A 23,250-nucleotide genomic window follows, 5' to 3' on the forward strand; every position below is an offset into this window, starting at 1 on the left:
TGGCCACCACGACCTGGAAATGGTTCAGCAAATACAAACCAAGCATCTCAGTCACCAGACCTAAACCACATCAGAAAGCCTGTGGGCTGAGCTGAAGAGATCATTAGAGAGGAGCCAGGTTGTACGTAGGAGAAAACCCAGCTACAGGGGTCACTTCATGGAAGACAGACCCAATGTCCAAAATCAAACTGTAGCTTTCAACATTTCAATGCTGATTTAGTTAAGAACATTTAGTTTTGTTTTAAAGGGAGTTCTTGTTTTTTTGGTATAATTATTCTAAACAGCTCCACAAAATTCTGATAAAAAACATCTTGATACCAGCGCTTCCTTACATTCAGCAATATATGGTGGCACTCAGCTAAATGAAGATAGTTTAAAATGATGTCTGTAGGGACATTAATGATCTACAGGGACATTAATGATCTGCAGGGACATTAATGATCTGCAGGGACATTAATGATCTACAGGGACATTAATGTTCCTGTAGACATCATTTTGAACTATCTTCATTTAGCTGAGTGCCACCAGGCCTCAGTGCTGGGTCCGTTCATGTGGATGTAAAACATTTAATGTGTCAGTCAGCTGTGTAGGGAGGGGACCGACCTCCCACCGTGGTCTTTATAAAACCTGAGCATGTAGGAGTCTCCTGGCATCACCTCAAAGCTCCTGATGAAAGCAAATGACTGAAGTCCCTTCAACGCCCGCCAGTCCCCGACAGCTTCATACACAGAGCCGAAGCTCTTTACTGAAACGGAACAGCTGAGGTTTTCCACTGGTGGGGGTGTTTCTGGGGGACGTTTTGGTTTTTTCCTTCTGCAGAGGAAAGAGGCTGATGCTGTTCTTCATTCACTGGGAACATACTGCGTGAGGATCCATCTCTCAGCCTTCCAGCTGCTGCTGATCTGCTCACAGCCGGGAGTTTAAACCTGGACACACCTGAGGTACGACACACCCTGCATTCATTAACTAAACTCTCCTCAGACCTGCTGTGTTTTGTTTGTAGAAAGATGAGACATGGTGGAGCTTTCTGCGGGAGGGGAAGGAGGTGTTTCTGAACATCTTAATGTTTTCATTCTGTTATTTCTGAATGAGTCAGGACTGGAGTGAAATGCTTGGATCTTGTTTTGTTTGCACACAGTTGCTTCTGAGCGATCAGTGAGTGAATTTCCACTAACTGCACCCAGGAACCAAGCTGACCTCTAACATTAATGATCTGACTGCTGATCAGAATTACTCAGGATGTTTGAAATATTCACCACCATGACCATGAACATCCTGTACTCCAGGTTCTTGTTTTAAGAAACAAGACAAATATTGGTTCCTTTTCAAAGTGGAGAATTTCTGAGTCTAGCAGAGCTAAAGCGGGGTCTAGTAAAGTTTTGTGCTTCTGTTTTGGACTTTCTCTAAAAGATAAAGACATAATTCACCTGAGCTGGTCTGACCGGAGGGAAATAAAATGTATCGGTTTCTAATGCAATGAAAAGAAAACAAGCAGCTGGAAAATTTGTCGCCAATTTATTTCCTTGTGCCAAGTTGTAAAGCTCCAAGAAGAAAGACCATTGTCTCGAGGGGGGGATGGAAAGGCAGGGGAACTTGCTGTCGAAGCAGAACGCCCGACCACCACACATATTTGTGGGGCGGACTGAACATTTAAGTGAGGGGCTCAGACTCCATCAGCGTTGGCAGAGACACGCAACCAGGCGAGCTGAGCCTGTCTGCTGGATCAGTGAGCGTCTGACAGAGACAGGCGCAGAAATCCCTTATTGGTGATGGAGAATAGGTGAAAGCTGGACAAATATTTACATTGGCTGCATGAACTGAGTCCATTCAACGTTCCTAAATTCTTTATGGAGCAAAATTGAATATGCTCAGAAAGTGATCCTTCAGAACCTCTGCATGGCCATTAGTCACCTACTGTTTTAGTCCTTAAACGGGTCTGTCAAAGAAATCTTATCTGAAGTATGTTTCTCACTGCTGAGCAGAACTTGCACAGATGCCTGCTGATATTTAAAACCCAGATGTTTTTTTTACTGATTTTATCCAAACGTTGATGCAAATAAAGACTGATGATATTATCGTGAAACAACCTTTGGATTTTGACCTCTTAGTGACTCTTCCTCCTACTTCCGCCGGCCAGCAGAAGTAGAAACAAATGAACTTGTTTCCTAAAACAGAACGTGTTTCTGACTTTCCAGGCTGAATTGTTCAGTTTATATAAAAGCCGCCTGCAGCTGCATGAACTCTTTCATATGAGACAAAACACACAATCCAGAAGATGAACCATCTAAATTTCTTTTTAATTAATATAGCTCAGCAGACGCTGGAAGGTCCAGGACTGAATGTTTCTGTCAAAACCCGGATCTTAAAGTGACCTCTATGGGCCACAGAAGCAGAGCTGTCCTCTAAGCCAGGGATGTCCAAAATACGGCCTGGGGGCCATTTGCAGTCCTTGGAATGCTTTTTTGCGGCCCCCGACAGCTGAATCCTTTTTTAGGCACTAGTGGCCTTTATTGTTTTTTTTTTTGAAGGTAGGGAGACAGGATGTGGGGTGAAGACATGAGGCATAGGTCGCCAGGGTCTGGACTCGAACCAGTGACAGCTGCTACGGGGACTGAAGCCTCCAAATACGGGGTTCAAATTTACTCCACCGGCCGACAAAATCGTGTTGAAAAAGTACAGAGTATTTTTCTTTTATTAACTGTTATTTGCTTCTGCTTAATGTTAAATACAGACATTAAACCTAACTGGACACAGCAAGCATTGTTGAAGACAAAGTGACCTATATCCAGTTTTTGCTGCTCAGCAAAAATATATTTTTTCTGGACAAAATTGGAAAACAATCAACCCGAAAAATTTAAACAGAAATTCAATACTATGTCAGCACAGTTGCCTTTGGATGGTTGGTTGCTGGTTTTCCTTTCCCTAATGTCCACAACGAGTTCCTTGGTCTTTGTCAGGTTCAGAAGCAAATTCTTTCCTGTGCATCGCAACCGCTTCACTTTGTCCCTCTGGATTCTTCCGTCCCACATATAAATCCCACCACTGTAGTGTAATATTAAAATCTGAGGATGGTGTTGTCACTGCGGGTCGTGGTATAGTCATGTGTGTACTGGGTGAAGTACAGAGGACCCAGCACACAGCCCTGAGGAGAGCTGGTGCTAATGCTGATGGTTGTGGAGGTGTGGGGCCCGGCCTGAGCCTTTGTTTGTCAGAAAGTCTTATATCTAGAGAGGGAACGCCCAGAACATCAGTCTGTGAGGGAGGATGGCATTAGACACATCCGGCAGGCTTAACCCAGATAACTTCACACAGCAACACTGACATTGTTCAGCTGAACAAACCAGCATCGTCCTTAAAAACTCTTAAAAAGTCTGTTTTTGACACTTAATCTCCCCTAACATAGTGCTGTATCTTACTGATATGAATATTTTAATTTTTAGTGGATTTAAAAACAGTTAGCCTACACCTGAGCAGCTGTTAGCTTTCACCAATCCAAAGACTTGTTTCATTTCCAACATGCTCACTGTGATCACACAATCTAACTTCAAAAACTATGAACTGTCCCTTTAACTGATTAGTAATATATGTTATTTTTCACTGATGAAGCTTAAATTTTACATGTAATAAATCTTGTCTTTCTAAACGCAGAAGGAATGACGCTTCAGATGATTTATTGATCATTTAGAAGACTGACTGAGTCAGAAAACAGCTCAAGCTCAGTCAGATTGAACAAAGAGCATCGTTGAACATAAATATACAAGGATAAATATATACAGATTCTCTCCAAGATTCAGTGCAACGTTTGGGTTTCCCTCCTCGTTCTGCTACATCTGAAGCAGAACCTTGGAGAACAAGGTGGACCTGTGTTCTCCTTAGTGGCGCACAGCAGAACTATTGAAACTGTTCATGCAAACAGCAACATGTGTTTGCGTTTAGACCTTTACTTTGCCAGCTCTGCCCTTATGAAGCCTAGTCAGCATGTATGTTGAAAACAGATTATTGGCTGCAGAAGGACTGAACGTGCCCTCATGGACTGATCTAGCAGATAAAATTCATGACACCAAAGCCTCATGATGGAGAACGTGTAAAAACCATGCGGCTGAATTTACTTTTCAGATAAAACTCGTAATTAAAACTGTTCAAGGCAGTTTACTTAGCACCAACTCCCAACAACCAGCATCTTCAGCCACTATCCAGGACAAACCGCTCAGAGATTGTTACATGATATGTACCGTTCTTCAACCTGAGGTTCTAAGAACATTTATTAGACGTCAACATGTGGGCCACGCCCTAAAGCATGAATAACTGCTTCCACGCAAACAGGAGGGGTGTAAAGTAAAGCTGGCCCATTAAAGGAGACTCTGGAGGTTCAGTTTGCTCCCAGAATGTCAGGTCTGGGTACCAAGTCCAGCTTGATCCAGATCCAAATCCAAATCAGCGTCAAAGCCCTCAGAGTTAGACACTGTAGCAATAGTCAACAGTAAACTATATGAATATACTTAAACGATGAGTGTCATTTCTATATCAAAGTCCAACTGAAGGATGTTTTCTCCTCATGGAGAATTTAAACAAGGAATCCATCTTTATATTTACCAAAAATATTTTTTTTTAAATCAGACTAATTACAAAAAATCTGGGACCATATAAAAAACTTGGAACAATAAGGTTTGCTTTCTGAAAAGTTGGATAAAAAAGCATGAATCATTTAAAGAGATTAAATGATCCATTCTTTATAAATTAAGCTGATAAAAGGTTTGATTTTGATCAAAGTTTTTCTCTGAAGTTAATATAAAAGTACTTTAACCTTTGAACTTTAAGGTATGATATCTAATTGCAATTTTCAGAGGAAAATGTTTTGGATAAAAAACAAACAAGGAGGCATTCAGAGTTTCTAGGCACAACAACATGTCGGAAAATCAGGTCACAACCACCTTATCAGAAGAGTCATAGACACCTTACCGTGGTCCGGATCTTGTGGTGTCACCTCTCAGTGAACCTGACCTGCTATCCGGACCTGTTCTCACCGTCTCACTTTCCAGCTCAGCTAAAACACCAGCCGTTCCTTCTTGCAGAACAACCTTCAAGACAGAAACCAGTTCTGTGAGAGAACACTTGTTGTTTCCGGTTCAGGTTGTCAGGATTTTGGATGATTTCCCCCTTTGGATCACTCTGGAACCAAATTAAATTCAACATAAAAAAAATCAGTGACGCAGAGCACGCGGATGCGTGAAGGAAAAGCACTAAACTTTAACGGGAATTTTTTTAAAAAAAGCACACGTACGATTCACAGAACAATAACACAAACTAAAACTTTCAAAGTGATCAAGCTTCATTCCTGGTCCTCAGGAAGCAGGACGCCACCAGGCCGGTCGATCAACCAGAGACCAGAAAATATGGGAAGTTTGTTAAATGGGCAACGAGAGAAATGTAATCTTTTCAACACACGGAGAATAAAAAAACACCTGCAGGAGGTTTCACGCGCAATCACAGGAATAAACACGGAGCAAAGGAAAGGCTCAGAGTTTTATAAAATGAATGACTTTTTAAAGTTGAGATTAATCATGAATTTAAATGATAAAAATGTAATGATCCACAATAAATCTGACTTTTAGTGGCAGATATTTTTCCATCTTCTGATCAAACGGGTCATAAAAACCCTGATGTGAGGGTTTCTGGGATAGAAGTTAGTTTTACCAGATCCAGTCATTGTGAAGGTATCAGAAAAAAGCATCAAAGTGTCTGAAAGGTTGGATTCGAGGTGTTTGTATGCAATAAGAGGAAAACTGATGTTTAGTCTGTAAATCAGAGGTTCTCCACTGACACAGCTCTGTTTCATCTGCAGCTCCAAGTCTGACTTCCTTCAGACTCCGGCTGGTCCACGAAGCTGCTTTTTCCACAGAACGAGTCTGATTCTGGATCCTGAATCTGCTGTCTTATTGTAGAGAAGGGATACATCAGTGAGGCAGAGAGATTTTAAATAGAAAAACAAAACAATTATAGATGAATTGTTCAATGGCCCGTGCCAAAGCAGCTCCAGGCAGAATCCAGAGCTTGCTTGGTTTTATTCATTTTCTAAACTGCTTTAACTCTGTAATGTTTCCTTCAGCCTTCCATCTCCTCTGTTTATACTGCATGTCTGACTCAGCCGACCACAATGTTTATCTCTGTTTGTTTTCTTCTAATGTCTGTCAGACTCCAGGAGTTATTTACTTTTACTAAATTTATGCCGATTTTACTAGTTTTTATTCAATTTCAGGCATTTATGTACAAAACATTTGCCTGCTTGGGTTTTATTACCTTTCTGCTCATGAAACAAATGATGCTGAAGTTAGCTCCTGATTTGGTGGTGTTGTAAAGGACTGGTTGCACTGGGATCTGGATTAGCTTTAATCAGGTCTGCCTCAGACTTAGAAAATATAATCTGGACTGAATACAGATTATCTGAACAGTTTGTGATCTGAGGTAATCTGTTTGTTAAACCAAAAAGACCAAGATTCAGGTTTATAATCCGGATCCAAGACGTTCTGGAGGCCAAAACAGAGACAGTTTGAAGGAAGTACTTACCTGTGGGTTCTCTGCCAGCAACACAACAAGAGATGCATTAACATCTATCGGTATCGGTCCCATAAGTGAAACTGGGCTGAAAATACCAACTGATGTTTATTTGTGTTTCTGATCAATGAGCTGTGATGAACGAAGATAAAAGGACGCTCCGCCTCGGATGGGGGTTGCAAATAATCTTTGGCTAGAAGCCTTTATGCATGGCATGTACGGTACTCTATATTTTACATATTAGGTAATGTTCCTTGCATGTCTCCTTGTTAAATAAACAGAAAAGTGGTGTAATTTTCATCTTTAAATAAAGGAAACAGGAACAGATCAGAAAATGATCAAATCCAACTCCATACTTTCACGGACCTTTCAAAATACACCGTATCGAGAAGTTTAACATTTAAATTGGTTCAAAAATATTTAAGGTAAATAAATGTATCTGAGTTATTTAATGTTTTAATATCTTATATAGAATTAAATGTGAAAATCATCATAGAAATTTAAATGACTTATATGTTAAAATCATATAATAAATATTTCAGTATTTAATTACCATAGAACCCTTTGATTTAGGACATCATGAATTAATTTTATCCGTCAGCCGTAATCATCATAGTGAGAGGGCGGAGCTAACGGTCTGCAGGTGAGTTCCTGTGCAGGTTAACCAATCAGATGTTAGAGTCTATTTAATGAGTCATTGAGACATCTTAGGAAATATGAAATCATTTAAAATAAATGCTGAAATAATAACGTGCTTTAAAGATAATGAATTTAACTTTGAAATATGTAAATATTTAATTATGTATTTGTGTTCATTAAATTCTTAACATATTAATATGAATAAAGCTGTTAATAACATAATTTTTTGAACTTATCTGTTGTATTTATGACAGTCTTAAATGCAGAAATATTTATTTGACAAATCACTTAGTTGGATTATGGCACTTTTGGCCTTTGACACATAGAAATCCTGAGCATGTGATCCTGTCTGCTGGATTGATAGCTAACCTGACCTCTCTCCTCCTACAGCTCCCCCTGGTGGCGGCTGTTGTTAAACCAACCAGTGTTCAGATTAAACCATGAAGGTCCTCCTCCTGCTGTGCCTTCTGACGCTAGGCCACACCAAACCCCACCAGACGGTGAACGTCATGGAACTTATGAAAAACAACAACATCATGATGGCAGACTGGGGTGATGATGATGATGATGATGATGATGACGACGATGATGATTATGATGATGAGGACTGCCCAGCTAATTGCCGCTGTGCACCTGGAGTGGTGCAGTGCTCCGATCGGGGTTAGAGCACACATTATGCTCCTGTCAGCACTTCTTTATTCAGTCACTAAAACAGTGAGCCAAAACCTTCTGACCTTTCATCCATCTTCATCCTGTTGGCTCCTTCTGAGCTTAAAGGTCTTCCCCCAGCTATCTCTTTTACCACAAAACAAATATAAATGACCAGAAACAAAATGAATGATCACATGATTTTGAACGAAGTTGGTCAAAAACCCGTTTTTTAATCTTATTCTCAGCCGGATGATGAACACATCAACCCTTACCGTATACGGAAATGACGTCATTAGCACAAACAGATGAATGGAGAGGTTATGATTATTTTCAGTATCATCAACAAAAAACATGTCCTCTTGTTTGTTTTGGTAAAAATATCACATTGAGTTTCTGAGTTTAATGAGAATATTACCTGTCCCAACCACTTATAACGAGCAGCAACCCTCAGCTTCCAGAGGGGAAGGAACAAAGGGGCGAGTGACATGTTAGCAAGGAAAAGATCAGTACTGTGCTGCTGACTGCCTCGGCTAACGGCTCTTATTCGGAGGTATTCATTCAGCCTCATTAGAAAAACTGGAGGCCAATAATAATCCCTGTTAGATTTGTAATCATAAAAGACTATTAGACGTTAGGGAGAACGCTGTAAATACCACTGCTGCTCTGGAAGACCCCCATGCTGTTTGTTTACATTAAAAATGCTTCTAAACATAATGATGGCATGAACAAAATTTACTTATCTGCTAAATACCTGCAAAATGCTCATTTCATCTCACATAATGCCAAAATTACTACAAAGGACAACATGAACTGTGTTGTCAGGAGTCAGCTGCTCAGTCAGCTTAATCTCCTGGTTTAGTGTCTTAAACAGGCACGTGTGTCCAAACATCAGGAATTAAAATCCTGTTAATTGATTCTGGTATGTTTCTAAAACAGATCATTGCTATCTTTTAAAAACAAAGCCATTATGCTGTCAGCCTCCTATTACGTTGCCCCCCGGTGGTGACCTCAGGTGAGTGTTCGGCAGCTTCCGTTTCCTTGTTTGTTTCTTCAAAAAGTACACAAGCATCAAAAATAAAAGTGCAGAGTGGTGAGATAAAATAAGATTAAATGTTCTTACAGACAGAAAAATATAATGAAATGATGTAAATTTCATGTAAAGCACAACACGTCTGTGAGAAAGAACAGACCCACATTGAATATATTTAAAAGGTGAAGAAGGCAGCAATCCATAGGTTTTTTTCTGTGGTTCCTTTTCCAGTTTAAACTTTTTAAAAAATTTTTTTGTTATTGTTATTATTGTAGTTGTATAAATTTACAGCTGTTGACCTTTTCTATTGTTTCTTTTTTCTTTTATGTTTTCCTTATAATGTTTGAAATGCTTGAAATAAATTCAAACCATAAATACTAAAATAGTGTTTAAAGCATCAGAGAATTAAAACTTTAATAAACTCATTATTCTAGGTTTGTAAAACTAGACTATAATCCTGGGTCAGTACGTACCACGGTTTAAAGATACGGATCGGGAACTTTTAATCACACTTCGATCAAGAGAAACTATTTTTTCTACTTTATTCACCAATGAACAAACTTCAGAGACTGACTGGAGATCAGGTCTGATTATCTTTAATTAAATTATACAATAAAACTGCCTGAAATGGTCAAGGTTGTTATTTAGGGATTTGTGAATAAGACTGAGCTGATATTTGAGAGTAAAAGTGCTAGAGTTGTTTCAGATATAGACGATCCAGTGTACGAGTTTGTCCCTGAATGCGCCATAAACCTCGAGCTGTTGGGATGTCCCGCCTCCTCAGAGGGAGCCTTGCCAGCCTTTAGGCTGGTTGATGCTACAGGCAGCAGGATTTGGACCTTTTGGACCCTATTTCTCTCCGGTACCAGTGGTGTTTGCCTTGGGCTTCACGTGGTTTCAGTTGTTTCTGTCTCCTGGAACCGTTACACACCTCTAATGCGTTCAGAGTTAAATCTGGCTCAAATGACTGACTATCATAATTAAACTAAAGCTTTGGGTCAGAAATCATTGGAGACCTCAGTGTCTCCTTCACACGTTCATCTGTTCTTGTCTTTAATCTGGAGGTTTGATTTGTCCACAGGTTTAATTTCTGTTCCTGAGAAGATTCCTGAAGACACGGTGATGATTGACCTGCAGAACAACGACATCACTGAAATCAAGGAGGACGACTTTAAAGGCCTCAACAGGCTTTATGTAAGACAGACTTTCAGTGTTAGAAATTAAATCATTAAAGGATCTAGTGTAGAAAAACATGCAACTGATTATTATTTATTAAACAAACATGAAGCTACTTGGATTTGGTTTCAGGGAGGTCCTTTATGACAGCAGTGTCCCGGATCAGTCCATGATGTAGCTGCACAGCTGAGTGGTCTCAAACATCTACAGAATCAAACCTTTGAAAGTCATTTTTATCGGCACAGGAATTAAAAATGTGTCGCTGCACAGTATATCAAAAATTATCATGTTGATGTCATAATGTGCAAGATCACTGCCAATATTGCCAAAAGCATTGGGTCGCACCACCATATCAATGATTTCTGGTGTTCCAACCACTTCCATGGCTGCAGATGTGGAGAACCTTGACTGGCCTCTAGAGTCCTGACCTAATTCCTTCTTCAACACCTTTAGGATAAATCAGAGCGGAGGCTGCAGTTCTGGTTCTGATCTAACTATGAACACACTCCTAAACCTTGGTAGATGTTTACAGAGGAGTTAAAGTTGCTGTTGCTGGCAACGGTGGGTCCATCAACAACCTGGACCTTAGAGATTAAGAACAGAATGTCATCAAAGTTCATGTACACGTAGAAAGTGATAGACCAATACTTTGGGCTTTATAGCGTAGATGATGCTTGTTGCTTAGGGCTTTGTATTTTCCAGTATCTGCATCAGCGACTCTCAGTCTGGGCTCTACGTTTGCAGTGGACCAGAACTGGAACACATGAGCACTGTAGACTTTACTATTCAATGACTCCAAGTCATTCTGACAATGTTATCACAAACCAGGTGTTTTCCTGGTACCGTGCATCGCTAAACAATAATGTAGCTACATTTTATTCATGCTTGGTGACAACTCTGACCAGGCCTGCTGCAGACCCAATGACCCCATCAAGATGGCATTTATTCTTTGAAAGTAGGCAGACAGGAGATGAAATGAAGAGGAGACATGCAGCACAGGTCGCCGTCGCCATGACTCGAACCAGGGGACAGCCACACTGCGCGCTCTACCGCTGCACCAGCGCCGCGGCCCAGATGGCATATATTCATTGTTACCCTGTGCTGATATTATTAACATAAATACTGCTCAGTGTGACTGGATCTACATAAAGAAATAGTGGCTGCATGCCTGTTAGGATGTTGGCTGCATGGAGTTATGCCTCTCCTGCTATCAGTTAATGCATCCTATTTAAGATCTATACACTTTACACCAGGGATCAAACGAAGACGTGTGGAGGCTGCCAATCCAAACCATCACCCCAGAAACTGAGAGGACAGCAGCTTCCTCCCAGCTGAGGAGCAGGGTTCTTCTTTCATCTCATCACAAGCTGAAACTGTACATGTTCTTGAGGTCTTACTTCTAGGCTGGTTTGGTATTGAAGCCCACCAGAACCTCCTGAACATCTGATTTCTCCTGCTAATACATTCCTGTCCAGCAGAAACAGACCAGCAGATCATCTGTGATAAACATGTAGCAGAACTAACAACTCATTCTGTCATTATGGGAACATTTTTGGCAAATTCAGGTTTTATTCTGGCCAAAAATCAAATCAAATAAAAACATCAGCACACATTGAAGCAAAATGAAGACTACTGGAACATGAAAAACATTTCCATTCTTAAAGAATTAGATCTTCTCCTTTTTCCACCAACAGGGTCTGTTTCTGATCAACAACAAGATCTCCAAGATTCACCCCAAAGCCTTCAGAAACATGGACCATCTCAGGCTGCTGTATCTGTCCTACAACCAGCTGACTGAGATCCCGGCCAACCTGCCTCCCAACGTCATCGAGCTGCGCTTCCATGAGAACAACATCAACAGAATCCAGAAGGAGGCATTTAAAGGCCTGAGGAAGCTGCATGTGTTGGGTAAGACCAGCAACTGAACCCTCAGATCAGGGTTTCCTTAAGCACAAATGTGATTGAAGGAGGAGCGGCAGGTCTACTCAGAGCTCCTCACCCTGTCTCATGACCCAGCGTCGAGCTAGCCCAACCGACCGGCCAATGCCAGCAACCATAGCCGGCGCGTCCATGAGAGAGAAACAACAAACAACTAAATGCTACTGACTCGTTCATAGAGACAATAGCATTGTTATTGATGACTTTATCTGAGAGCTACTGTACATTCCAGCCTAGATTTCACAGGAGCTTCAGGGTGAGGAGTCCAGGCAGGAGAACCTGCTGGAAATCTGCCTGACATTGACTTTAGCTGATGTTTCTGCCAATGAGCTGGTTTTATTTAAAATACATGAATATCTCTGAATCATTCCCTCATTTTAAGGTAATAATGTTTTTAATTAAAACAGCAGTTTTTCCTTCTCTTTCCAACAAATGTGAGTTTTCCATCAGCAGATCGATGGAGAAACCTTCCATCATTGATTCAAACAATGAGGCTTTTTGATTAATTATATTTATGGCTCGTTTAAACAAATTTGTGCAGATCTCCTGGAGCAACTGATGAGATTTCCATCTCAATACATTTACTGTAATTAACCGTCGATGTTCTCCATCATATTGATGGTTGAGGTTTAATGAAACCAGATGTTCTGTGCTGCTCCAAACAGAGCTGGGAGCCAACCCTCTGGCCAACAGTGGGATCGAGCTGGAAGCCTTCAGTGGTCTGTCCACGCTGTACATCGGCATAGCAGAGGCCAAACTAACAGCTGTACCTAAAGGTCAGACGTTATCCTGAAAACCATCACTGCACCAAGCTGAAGTTATCCTCAAAACCTTCACAAGACACTGTTAAATCATTTCATCATGAGAAGCTTCAAGTAGCATAAATGGTGACCTTGTTTGATGTGCTCTACCTCCCAGACCTCCCATCTTCAATCACAGAGCTGAGTCTGGACTACAACAAGATTTCCAAGGTGGAGGTGGAAGACTTCAGGAGATATAAAAACCTGCAGAGGTGGGGGACCATCCAGGTTCTAATCAACAAACAACACACAGTTAACTTTAACGCCTCATTTTTTTTAACAAATAACCACAAAAAAAAACTATAAAAGTTTTGTGCTAATAAAATAAATGAAGCAGTTATTAATTTATTTACAAAAAATAAAAACAAATTTTCTAACATTTAACTAAGAATTTAAAAAGGATGAAAAAGAAGATCATAAAAATGTCAACTAAAAATATCGATGTTGATGGGTTATTATCGATTATGTCGACGAATCGCAGTTAAACAGCAGACATCAACACTTCTGCAATCATTCCTGCAGGTTAGGACTGGGCTTTAACCAGATCCGGTCTGTGGAAAACGGCAGCCTGGCTAGCATCCCAAACATCAAGGAGATCCATCTGGACCACAACCGTCTGAAAAAGGTCCCACCGGGCCTGGCCTCCCTGCGCTATCTCCAGGTGAGACACAGACGCAAACACTTAACGGGTCCATGCAGAGCATCACAGGGACCAGAGTCCGCGCATTCAGAACCTGTGTCCATGCTCCCTCTGAGATAACCAGTTCTGTATGAAATGTATGAAAATGTAACTTATTGTCTCCCATCAAATAAAGTTCAGCTGGTTTCTTCTATAGGATAAAGAGTTTCTGACAATGCCAGAAAATTCTGGTTGAATATTAAAAATCTTCGGTTTTAACAAAGTGGGTCATATTTAAAAATATTGTCGGGGGGGCTGGGACGGCATTGCGAGGGGCCCTTGCCTCTGTGTGGTGGGGGTGCTTGGAGCGGGCCTGTGTGGGTGTTGCTGGGTTCGGAGGCATGTGTTCAATATCAATGTCCTGGTTGGGGGTGACCCTGTGGGGAAATTCGGGTTCATTGGGGGTGGGGGGCTCATGGGGTTGGTATTGGAATTCATTGGGGGATTGGGACTATTTTATTCTGTGGCAGCTCTGGTTGGTGGGCTGGTTTGGACCGTGCAGACCCCTCTTTTGTACATGGCCCCCTTCCCGGAGTAGGATAGGGGCGGATGGGGACAGGGGTCGGGGCGGATGGGGACTGGGTCCGGTCCGGGGTTGCTCAGGTTCCGGCACAAGCTCGGGCTAGCCCAGACCTGGTTCAGGTGCTGGGGTGGTCTGCCTGTCTCCACCCCCAGAGGAAAGGGGATCACCTCCTGGGTCCCGGGGCTGGTTGTCTCTATGGGGTATCGGCACCTGGACCTGGGAGTATTGAGTATGTATGGGGAGTGTGAGTGAGTATACGACGTCCATTGTGGTTTGTCTTTACGTTGGCTGCGAGTGTTTTTATGTATATGCATGCGGGTGAGAATGTGTGATTGTGACTGCCTGTTTTTTGTGTCAGGTTGGGTCTTGGGCCGCTCCCTCTCATGGGTCTGTTTAGGCTTCAATCAAATGTGGGGCCTATTCCCTCCCCGCCACACTACCTGCCGGTGGTTGGTATCTCTGCCCGCCGGTGTACTTGTGGTTCTCGGTATCCGGGGCAGGGTGCTTTGTTGTGTGCTGGCTCACTCCTGGTGGTTGCTTGCCAGGGCCTGGAACCCTGGGTTCGGTCGGGCCTCTGCTTGGGGAGTGATATGTCCCGGGGTCTCGGGTCTCTGGGTCCATGGCTGGATCTGCTCAGGCGTAGACGGCGGCCGGCAGGGCCAGTGGGCTCGTTGCTGCAGCTCCCTGGGGCTTCTGTACTGTGGCTGCTGGGTGGTTCCCCTGGGACTCTCCCCTGCTCCTCTCTGGGGGGGCTATGGTTGTCCTGGTGGTGGTTCTCCTGGGGTTTTTGTGCTCTGGGGGGCCTTTGGATGTCTGTAGCTCGGATCTCCTCCGTATCTATCCCAGGTCCAGGGGGGCGTGTCTGTGGCTCCTCACATTCACTACTGCATATTTTTATGGAGAAACCTTGTAAACACAAGCGCGCTCACACTCAGACCCACAAGTGTTTAGATTCAGGTGTTAACAGATACGCAAATGTTCTATATTGAGCCGCATTTACCACTAATTACATCTTGCATTCATTAGTACCGTGTACTTTTCGGTAAAAAAGCTGGTAATATGAACATTTCTGCAGGTGTAGAAGCAATCTTGTAAGTTATCTTGTATTCTCCTCATCCTTCTTTCTTTCCTCCATTCTATTCTCCTTCTCTCCCCTTTTCCTTTTTGCCCCCTTTTCTCTCTTTCGTGCTTCTTTTTTTCCCTTTTCATTTCTGTCTCCGCGTCCATAACAATTGAAATAATCCCAAAGCAGTTTCTAATAAAGTTTCTGTTTATGACTATCAAGCAGAGCTTTAAAGTGTTAGCTGTAATGCTCCACTTCTGAAAGTAAATCTATTGGGCTTTTTCTTGGGACTCAGACAACAATTCTGAGCTCTACTCTGCCGGACAGGACATGGTTAAAAAAAAAAAACAATAAAAAATATTGTCAACGAAAATAATGATTAAAATATTATTAAAAGGAATAAAAAATGAGGCACAAGTAATTTAAACATAACTTTGATTTGCAACTGGTTTTATGAAAAGCAAATGGCGCCCCCAGGTGGTATCATTAAGAACACCAGGGCTCCTGCACAGGATCTATTTTTTTATTCCCTCCATCATCAGACCTTCAGATGTCTCCACCAGAGTCTGTCTGATGATCCAAACATGGAAAAATGTCTTTTTCCTGCTAACAAACTAATATAAATGGAAAACAGCCTTTTTAACAGCACTTTGTTTGAACTTTGATAATATCAAAGGTTGGACACTTAAGCTTTGATCCTTAATGCTGTATGGTTGTATAGTTTGGTTCTGGTTCTGCTGAAGTTCTCTTCCTGTTAAAATGTCTGTTTCCACTCCACTGTCACCACGTGCTTGCTCAGTCTGATTCAAACCCAACAAAACCCAAAGCCAAGCACGATATCAGGAACAGATTTAGGGTTTGGTGGATGTTTCCAGCCAAACCTTAGCACAGACTGAACTGTAACCAGGTAGGAGACAAGAATAGCCAATTAAAACAAAGTATTTCTTTTTGCACAGGTGATTTTTCTTCATCACAACAAAATCAACAATGTGGGATTCAACGACTTCTGTCCCAGATCTCCCAGCGAGAAGAAGAACCCGTACACCGCCATCAGCCTGTTTGCCAACCCCGTTAAATACTGGAGCATACAGCCGGCCACCTTCCGCTGCGTGGCCAGCCGGCGGGGCATCCAGTTCGGAAACTTCAGGAGGAAGTAGAGCAAGAAGGCAGCGGCTCAGAAACAGACCCAACATCCTCATTACAGAAGGAGATGAAATAAATCCCTGTAGGCAGAAAACTGTAAGGAATTAGATTCATTTTTCATTATATTGGTGTATATTAGAAACTGCAGGAGAGGCTGTTGATTCTGGTTTATTCTCTGATAAATGTTGACTCTTCGGTCATAAGCTAACAGCAGGGAGTGTTTACTGTAACTACAGGAAATAATCTACGGTATATAATAGCATCAGAACTTTCAGGGGGTTCCGACCATATTTGTCTTTTTGTTAAAACCACTCTGACTTTTATTATGTGCTTTAAATAAAGATGCTTTTAGCTCTTTTCATTCTGGTTTGGATGGGATCCAGCTGAAACATCTTTTGTTGAACAATTGTTTATGTCAGGATTTCCACAGAAGCCTAAAACTGTAACATTTGAGGTGTTTAAATATTGCTTTTCCCTCCTGAAAAACGCTGGAGTGTAAACTCTGTAATGTTTTACTGCTCTGAACGCATCTCTGATTGGATGTTGTATGTAATCTCACTGCATGCTTGTGTTGTCTGTATCTAGAGGCTGAAGTCAGTTCGGATCAGAGTCCTCCGCAGGGCTGAGGACAATGATCCACAAAAGCTCAGTTTGTATCATCCAGATAGTTTCTGAATCCCGAACAGGGAATGTAATTCCCAACCTGGAACGTCAGAGCATCTTCTGTTTAAACATGTCTCCTCTAAAATGGTGCTATATTTATTGGGGATGTCTTTAATAAACCCAAAAACACCTCAAACATGAATGTCTTCAACATCTTTGTCCTGAACAACAGGTTCAGATTTCAACAGATTTCAAAAACAGCTCATTTATTACAGGAATGTTTTCAGCTTATTACGGACATCAAATGCATAAACTTACTGCCAATATGGAAAAAGGCCAACTTTGGCCTGTTGACAGATTTAGCCAAAGTAATGAGAACAAATCGTTTCATTGTGACAGGCTGCTGGGAACAGCCAGCAAGCAAGGAGCCAAGAAATGTTATTTAAAACACTTTTGTGACTAAAGTGCAAACATGATCCAGAGTCAGCCAGAAACCTAAAGACGAAAAATTACAATCAGCCTACACATTAATTTAAAGCCCATTAAAACAAGAGAGCACTGCCATATATCGATGACGACGTTTCTGTAACAGGACTGTCGTGAAGTCCGTCACTTTCTACGACTGTAAAGAGAAAACATTTTCAAACATAGGAAATGTTGTTTTTAACAGGCTGATTATTCTGAAAGAACTGGATTTAAGGGATGGAACAACTCGAGCTGAGCAAACAGAACAACACAGTTTAAGCCTCAGCAACAACAGAAAGCTGCAGAAGAGTTACCAGCCAGACTACTGAGGTGACTGCAGGTTTCTGAAGGAGCATAAAGTTTATCGGTTAAGAAAATGCTTTCTATTACCAATAATTAGATGTAGCTTCATAATTTTTTCCTCAGTGTCTGAGCCAAATGAAGGACAGAACATCACTCTATTGCAGTTAAACCCTCATGAATAAAACACAGAGTGATTATGTGGAACAAAGTTACACTGAATGGTTCAGTAATGTAAAATATTCTACTGACTGTTGTTGGAAGAGTCGAAAGTTTTAGTGTTTGGATTGACAGTTTTTGACAGAAGTCAGTTACCAATATGGAAAATTGCAGGCAGACCGAGTTCCCCACAGATAGCTTTCTCATCCCTAAGCACGGTGCCGGTTTGTTAGCTTTCCAAAATACTTCTCCCTGTTAACAGTTCTCCTGACTTCCTCCTCCTCACTGGATAAATCAGGAATATTCACTTTATAAAGCCAAATTAAAGTTAGCGCTTTTGTCGTCTCTCCTTTTTTACAGGGTGGTTTTAGTGTCATGCCTTGGTGTCCCAAACATGACTCCACCACTCTTTGGTAACTTTTGTCTGCATTCACATCTGCCTTGTGCTCCCTTTTCTCTCTCAGCTTTTTTTACATACCTCTTGATTGCAGGCATGGAAAGGATAGAAATATAATGAGCTACAAGGCCGAGCACAGTTGAAAAGCAAACGTTTTAGAAATGATGATCTGTGCACTTGTCTGTTGTCGTGTTCAGGAGTTTTTTAAGACTCGATGATTTCTAGGTCAACGTTAACTAGCTTAACAAACATCAGCAATCCAATAAAAAGGGTCTGGTACTGAACAAAGACTAAGTGGTAAAGTGATAAAACAGAAATCAGTTGTTAAAGATTAGAAGAAAGTATGGCTGCTTAGAAAAGGTATAAAGAAAGGTTCTGGGTTTTTATACAGTTTGCAGTAACCCGTTATCTGGTCACCTGTAAGAATCAGGAATGGTGATCATGAAAGATTGCACATTGCATGTCTGTATTTTGTCACTAGGGGGCAGCAGAGGAAACTGTAGGAACAACGCTGCTGCACATTATTTCAGTTCTTTCCCACTGGTTAAAGGACCAACAGCTTTAATCATGATGTTTCCAGAGTTCAGGTCTAGAGTGATTCTGCTTTAGTCTCTACTGAGATTTGGGAAAAATCCACGATCTGTGTTTTTCTGTCTGGAGTTTGGTGCTGGTCAGGAAATGTATGGAGGATTATAATCAGACCTCAATCAGCGACCAAGGTCACAGCTGTGAAAGTGGAAAACGTCTGGGCTCTTTATTCTTCCTCTGCCAACATAAACTATGCAGAGTGAAACACACATGGGAATGATGAATGAGAAGACACCAAGGTGAAAACCCGATGAGCCGTGAGAGTTTTCCCTGTAGGACCAAACAGCAGCGGGCTCCCAGAGAGCCAACACCTGCCTGGAACCAGGCAGAGCTGCAGTTACAGGATCCCAGCATTGAGCTGCAGAAGCACTGCTGTTCCACTGGTTTCTGTCTGGATAAATGAAGAGTCCTTGTGCTGAGGCTGTGGGGTAGAGGGGAGTGTCTCCAGGAAACATATGGAAAAGATCTGCTGGTTGGCCGGGGATCGTTCTGCCACGTCTCACAGACGCACTCTCCTTCTCTCACACAGACACGGTCCTAACCTCAGGGTTTTTACTCCTCCTCACCCTCTGATTTCACCCCTCTTCATCTCCTCTGTTAGTTCTTACATCACTTCCATCATTCACAGTCCTGCATCATGACATGTCTACCAGCTGCAGACCCTTGTGATGCACAGCTCCATCATAATAATCTAAAGAGCAATACTATAGAACCGCATATTCAGCTATTTGCAATCTTTCATGTTTCCAGTAGGTGTCACTAAACCCTTCACATTTGACCTTTAAAGCTAAATTCAAATCAGTAATATTTCAGTATAGGGTAGAATAGAAATATAATTTACTGTTTCTTGGTGGGGAAATTCAGGTGTACCAGCAACAAAATGGAAGCATTGAAATTCACATAAAGGTGAAAAATATAAAACTGTACAGTTAGGGAGCATTTACAACATAAAAACACATTACTGTACAGTTATTAAAACAGCATAGAAGAGAAATGTGGAAATATGCAACTAAGTCATTTGATCATTTAATAAAATGTACAAAAAAACAACAACAGACTATTTACCAGAAAAGGAAAATAAGAGGAAATTTTGAGGAAAATACTGAGATACTTTCTAGGGGCATAACCACAATTATTCACCATGACTGATGCATTTAATGTTGTTACTCGTAAAGGTGAATACAGCGGAAATAAGAGTAGAAAGTGAGCCTTAAACAGGAGAAGGACGCTGTTAACACAACCACTCAACAACCCAGAAGAATTCAAAGCTACTGAAAAATCAACCTCTCTGCCAGATATTCCTACCAGCTACGGATGTCTCAGCATCTTCTCAAACCCGAAGCTCTGACCTGAAACTGAATTCAACTCAAACAAACCAAAGAAACCTCTTGGTTTCTTCTGATGTTTGGATGTGCCTCCTCCACAGAACAAGCAGGGATCATTCAGAAGAGTCTCCTGAACCCACTGCTGAGATGTTCACAAACTAAAAACACTCAAACTGGACTTTACTGTTATTTTCTATCCTTTAGACTCAAAGAGAGACCAAGAAACCATCCTGGTAGATAAAACCTTCTCCTGGCTGGAGCTGCGTTTACAGTTACGAGTTTTTACACGACTGAATAAAAGGACAGGCTCACATGTGAGGATTCAACACATGAATCACTGTTGGAAGCTTTCTGCTCTTCCTGTGCTTCACTGATGACCTTCCTCTGCATGGCTGCCCTTCCGAACCTGAGTCAGAACCTCTCTCATAGAGCTGGGTCCACAGCCTCACAACTCTGCACCTCCAGGTGACAAACCTGCTCGCAAACATCCACTCAACACAAACACACCAACTTCTACACATACGCTCACCCACGCAGACACACACATAAATAATCCAAAAGGTTGAAGGTCACACAGGTTATAATTACATCAGGGTGGCCTGTCTACTTTGATCCGGATCCAGTCTGGATTTAATGATGTGATTCATGTAATCTGGATTCGGTCCTGAGACATGCAGGCAACCAGCTTCTCAGCACAGATTCTCTGGTCTAACACTTGTTTTATAGAGACGTTAAAACTAGATTTCTACGTCAGCTTGGAGTTTCCCAAGCAGGATTATTATCAGAGATTCCCTCAGATCCAGATCAATGAGACCAGGAGTCAGGGTTCAGTTTGACTGCATTATTCCTCTTCTTGGACTTCTGTCAGGATTTTGTTCACATCCTAAGAATGGTATCAGTACACCCTTACATAACGCTTGAGAGCAGGAGCTGGATCTGGGGGATAAAACCCAAATGATACTGGGTCCAAAGGCATGCAGACAAACAAGAAGGGCTGTGAGGGGCTTCACTGACTGTCGATCAAAATGTCAATAAGTGGCAACAAGGATTACCATTTTCACGTCAAACTCAAAAGTCTCCACAAGAATACAAAGAATAGATATGAACAGACGCTTCAGAGAAAAACAAGTCAGCGAAAGGAGTCTTTCTTTCTCTTCTTCAAGTCCCAGCAGAAAAAAAGTCCTCAGCACATCTACACTTTCTAAAGTGTGCTGCTTCAGCCAACAAACCCAAACAACTAATGAACACAGAGTCTCTGCAGACTGCTGCAGATGCTTTCACAGAAGAACCAAACGCTTCAGGATGCCAATATCACAGCAAAGAGCTCTCAAAACTTGGGAGAAAATTGGACATTTAGGCTTTGAGAGCTCAGTCAGCACACAGTTACTGTCCAAAACAATCTGAAACATAGACCACCAGCTCACCAAGGAGTGAGCCAAGGCTTAACGAGGCCAGTGAAATTAAAATGTTTACAGGCGAGGACTGAGAGGCCTGTTTGTTCATGTGAGAGGATCCCAGCACTGCCTGATGTTTTCTGCAGGGAAAAGACTGACATGAAAAATGAGCAACGACAACAACAAGCCAACTGCTGTCTGGCCGGGGTGGAAAAAGCGGGCTTATGACAGCCGTGTGGGAGACTGAAACTAAAACAAGGCTGTGGGAGGGACAAGGCACAAATACAGAAGATAATACTGTAAAACACATTTAAATCTGTCTCCTTGAAGCAAGAGAAATATCCCCCATTTATCATCATTCAGGTTGCCAAACGTTTCTGTGTTGGTCACAGTTCTCCAGTCTTTCTGCACCAAAGTTGTTGAAACAAACAAAGATGAAATCTTAGCATGTCTGAGGCTGAACTGCAGATGAAGGGAATGAAATGACCCTTCTTTGTGCTGCTGAACTTTCAGCTCCAATGCAGACAGCTTCATTCAAGGTTTAAGTTTAATTTGTGTCTTTTTACGACTTATAAAAATCCCACAGAGATGTGAGGAGTAGAAGCAAAGATGAGCTACAAAGACTGGAACTGTAACCCGGTGGTAATATGACCATGAATGATGGCTCATTATAGATTTTATTTGAAAGTGAATGATGGCGCAGTTGCCTTGCAGCAAGAAGGTCCTAGGTTTGACTCGTGGTCTGGGGTCTTTCTGTATGGAGTTAGCATGAGAGGACAAGAGGGTATGGGCGATGGATGCAATGGCAGTAGATACAAAATGTCAAAGAATTATGCACCCACACCTAAAAAGGAGGGTCATGCATTATTTTAATTGCAAAAGGTGAGCAAGTTACAGTGCATGTCGATGAGAAATAGAAACAATCTAATAAAATTTTTTAGCCTTTTTGCCACTCTGGGCCCCTCAGGCTGTGAGCAAATAAGATGTAGAGTTCCCAGGATGCAACATGTCCCTTCATCCTATCATGGTCTTCTGTGTGCATGGACAGAAAACTGGTGAACAGGTTTATATTTTCTAACAGAATGTCGCAAAACTACACAAAATGTTTCTTCTGGCCAAAGAAACCCAGAAATGATTGTTCTGAGCTTTAAATGAATGCAGTAAATATTTCAGTGATTCTTCACAGATTAACCAGGTTTGAGCTCATTTTATTATCTTGGTCTTAAATCTGTTTGCAGAGTATAACTTTCAAGGCCAGTGAATATTGCTGAAATGAGAGAAACAGACAGAAATATGGAGACAGAGGGGCAGAGCCAGAATCACAGACCCGGTGTTACTGAAGCCAGTAGTGATGCTGAAGCCAGAACTTTTGAAAAGAAGTCCAATAAAAAGAGATTTTATCCAGATGGAGCCGACTGCTGAGAAGACAGTTGTGTTCTCCTCATCACAATTAGTACTAAAGGAAACACTCTAAACCACAATGTCCTATTAAACAGACATAATTACATTAACATGGGAACTTCCCAGAATCCCCCAGCCTCCAAAGAACCACATGAAATAACATCTCAGCTGAGCTGGAACTGCAGGAGGAGGAGAAGCCAACAGAGCAGGCTAGTGTACCACCTGACACAACAGAGATGGATTGTATCATAATTAAATAGACCGAATAAACAAATGTTCCTAATAACTCCAGGTTCTGGAGAGTCAGCACCGCCGAGGTACTGGTTCAGAACACCAGATTTATTCCAGTCCTTCTCAGTAATTGTTTTAATGAATGCCAAATCTTTCCATTTAACAACAGTAGGAGCATTTTCCTCATGTCTGT

The 23,250-nt window shown here is 41.7% G+C and overlaps 2 protein-coding genes across 4 annotated transcripts in view; one reads left to right on the top strand and one right to left on the bottom strand.

The window, feature by feature from the left end:
• Positions 1 to 23,250, bottom strand: part of LOC124856267 (centromere protein P) — a 117,278-nt gene that overhangs the window by 40,789 nt on the left and 53,239 nt on the right. For 2 of the 3 annotated variants that reach the window (XR_007035293.1, XR_007035294.1), the window contains exon 7: positions 4,960 to 5,078. The exons of the other annotated variant lie outside the window; for it this stretch is intronic. The gene's annotated coding sequence lies outside the window, so the exon portion shown is untranslated. The remainder of the gene's footprint in view (positions 1 to 4,959; positions 5,079 to 23,250) is intronic. 3 annotated transcript variants of the gene reach the window in all.
• Positions 673 to 16,993, top strand: aspn (asporin (LRR class 1)). Its single transcript, XM_047346568.1, has 8 exons — positions 673 to 941; positions 7,582 to 7,851; positions 9,954 to 10,066; positions 11,743 to 11,956; positions 12,652 to 12,762; positions 12,905 to 12,998; positions 13,309 to 13,447; positions 16,008 to 16,993. The coding sequence occupies exons 2-8, from the start codon at positions 7,632 to 7,634 to the stop codon at positions 16,206 to 16,208; spliced, it is 1,092 nt and encodes a 363-aa protein (XP_047202524.1). The 5' UTR covers positions 673 to 941; positions 7,582 to 7,631; the 3' UTR covers positions 16,209 to 16,993.

Source organism: Girardinichthys multiradiatus, chromosome 20, assembly GCF_021462225.1.
Source record: "Girardinichthys multiradiatus isolate DD_20200921_A chromosome 20, DD_fGirMul_XY1, whole genome shotgun sequence".
NCBI lineage: Eukaryota > Metazoa > Chordata > Actinopteri > Cyprinodontiformes > Goodeidae > Girardinichthys > Girardinichthys multiradiatus.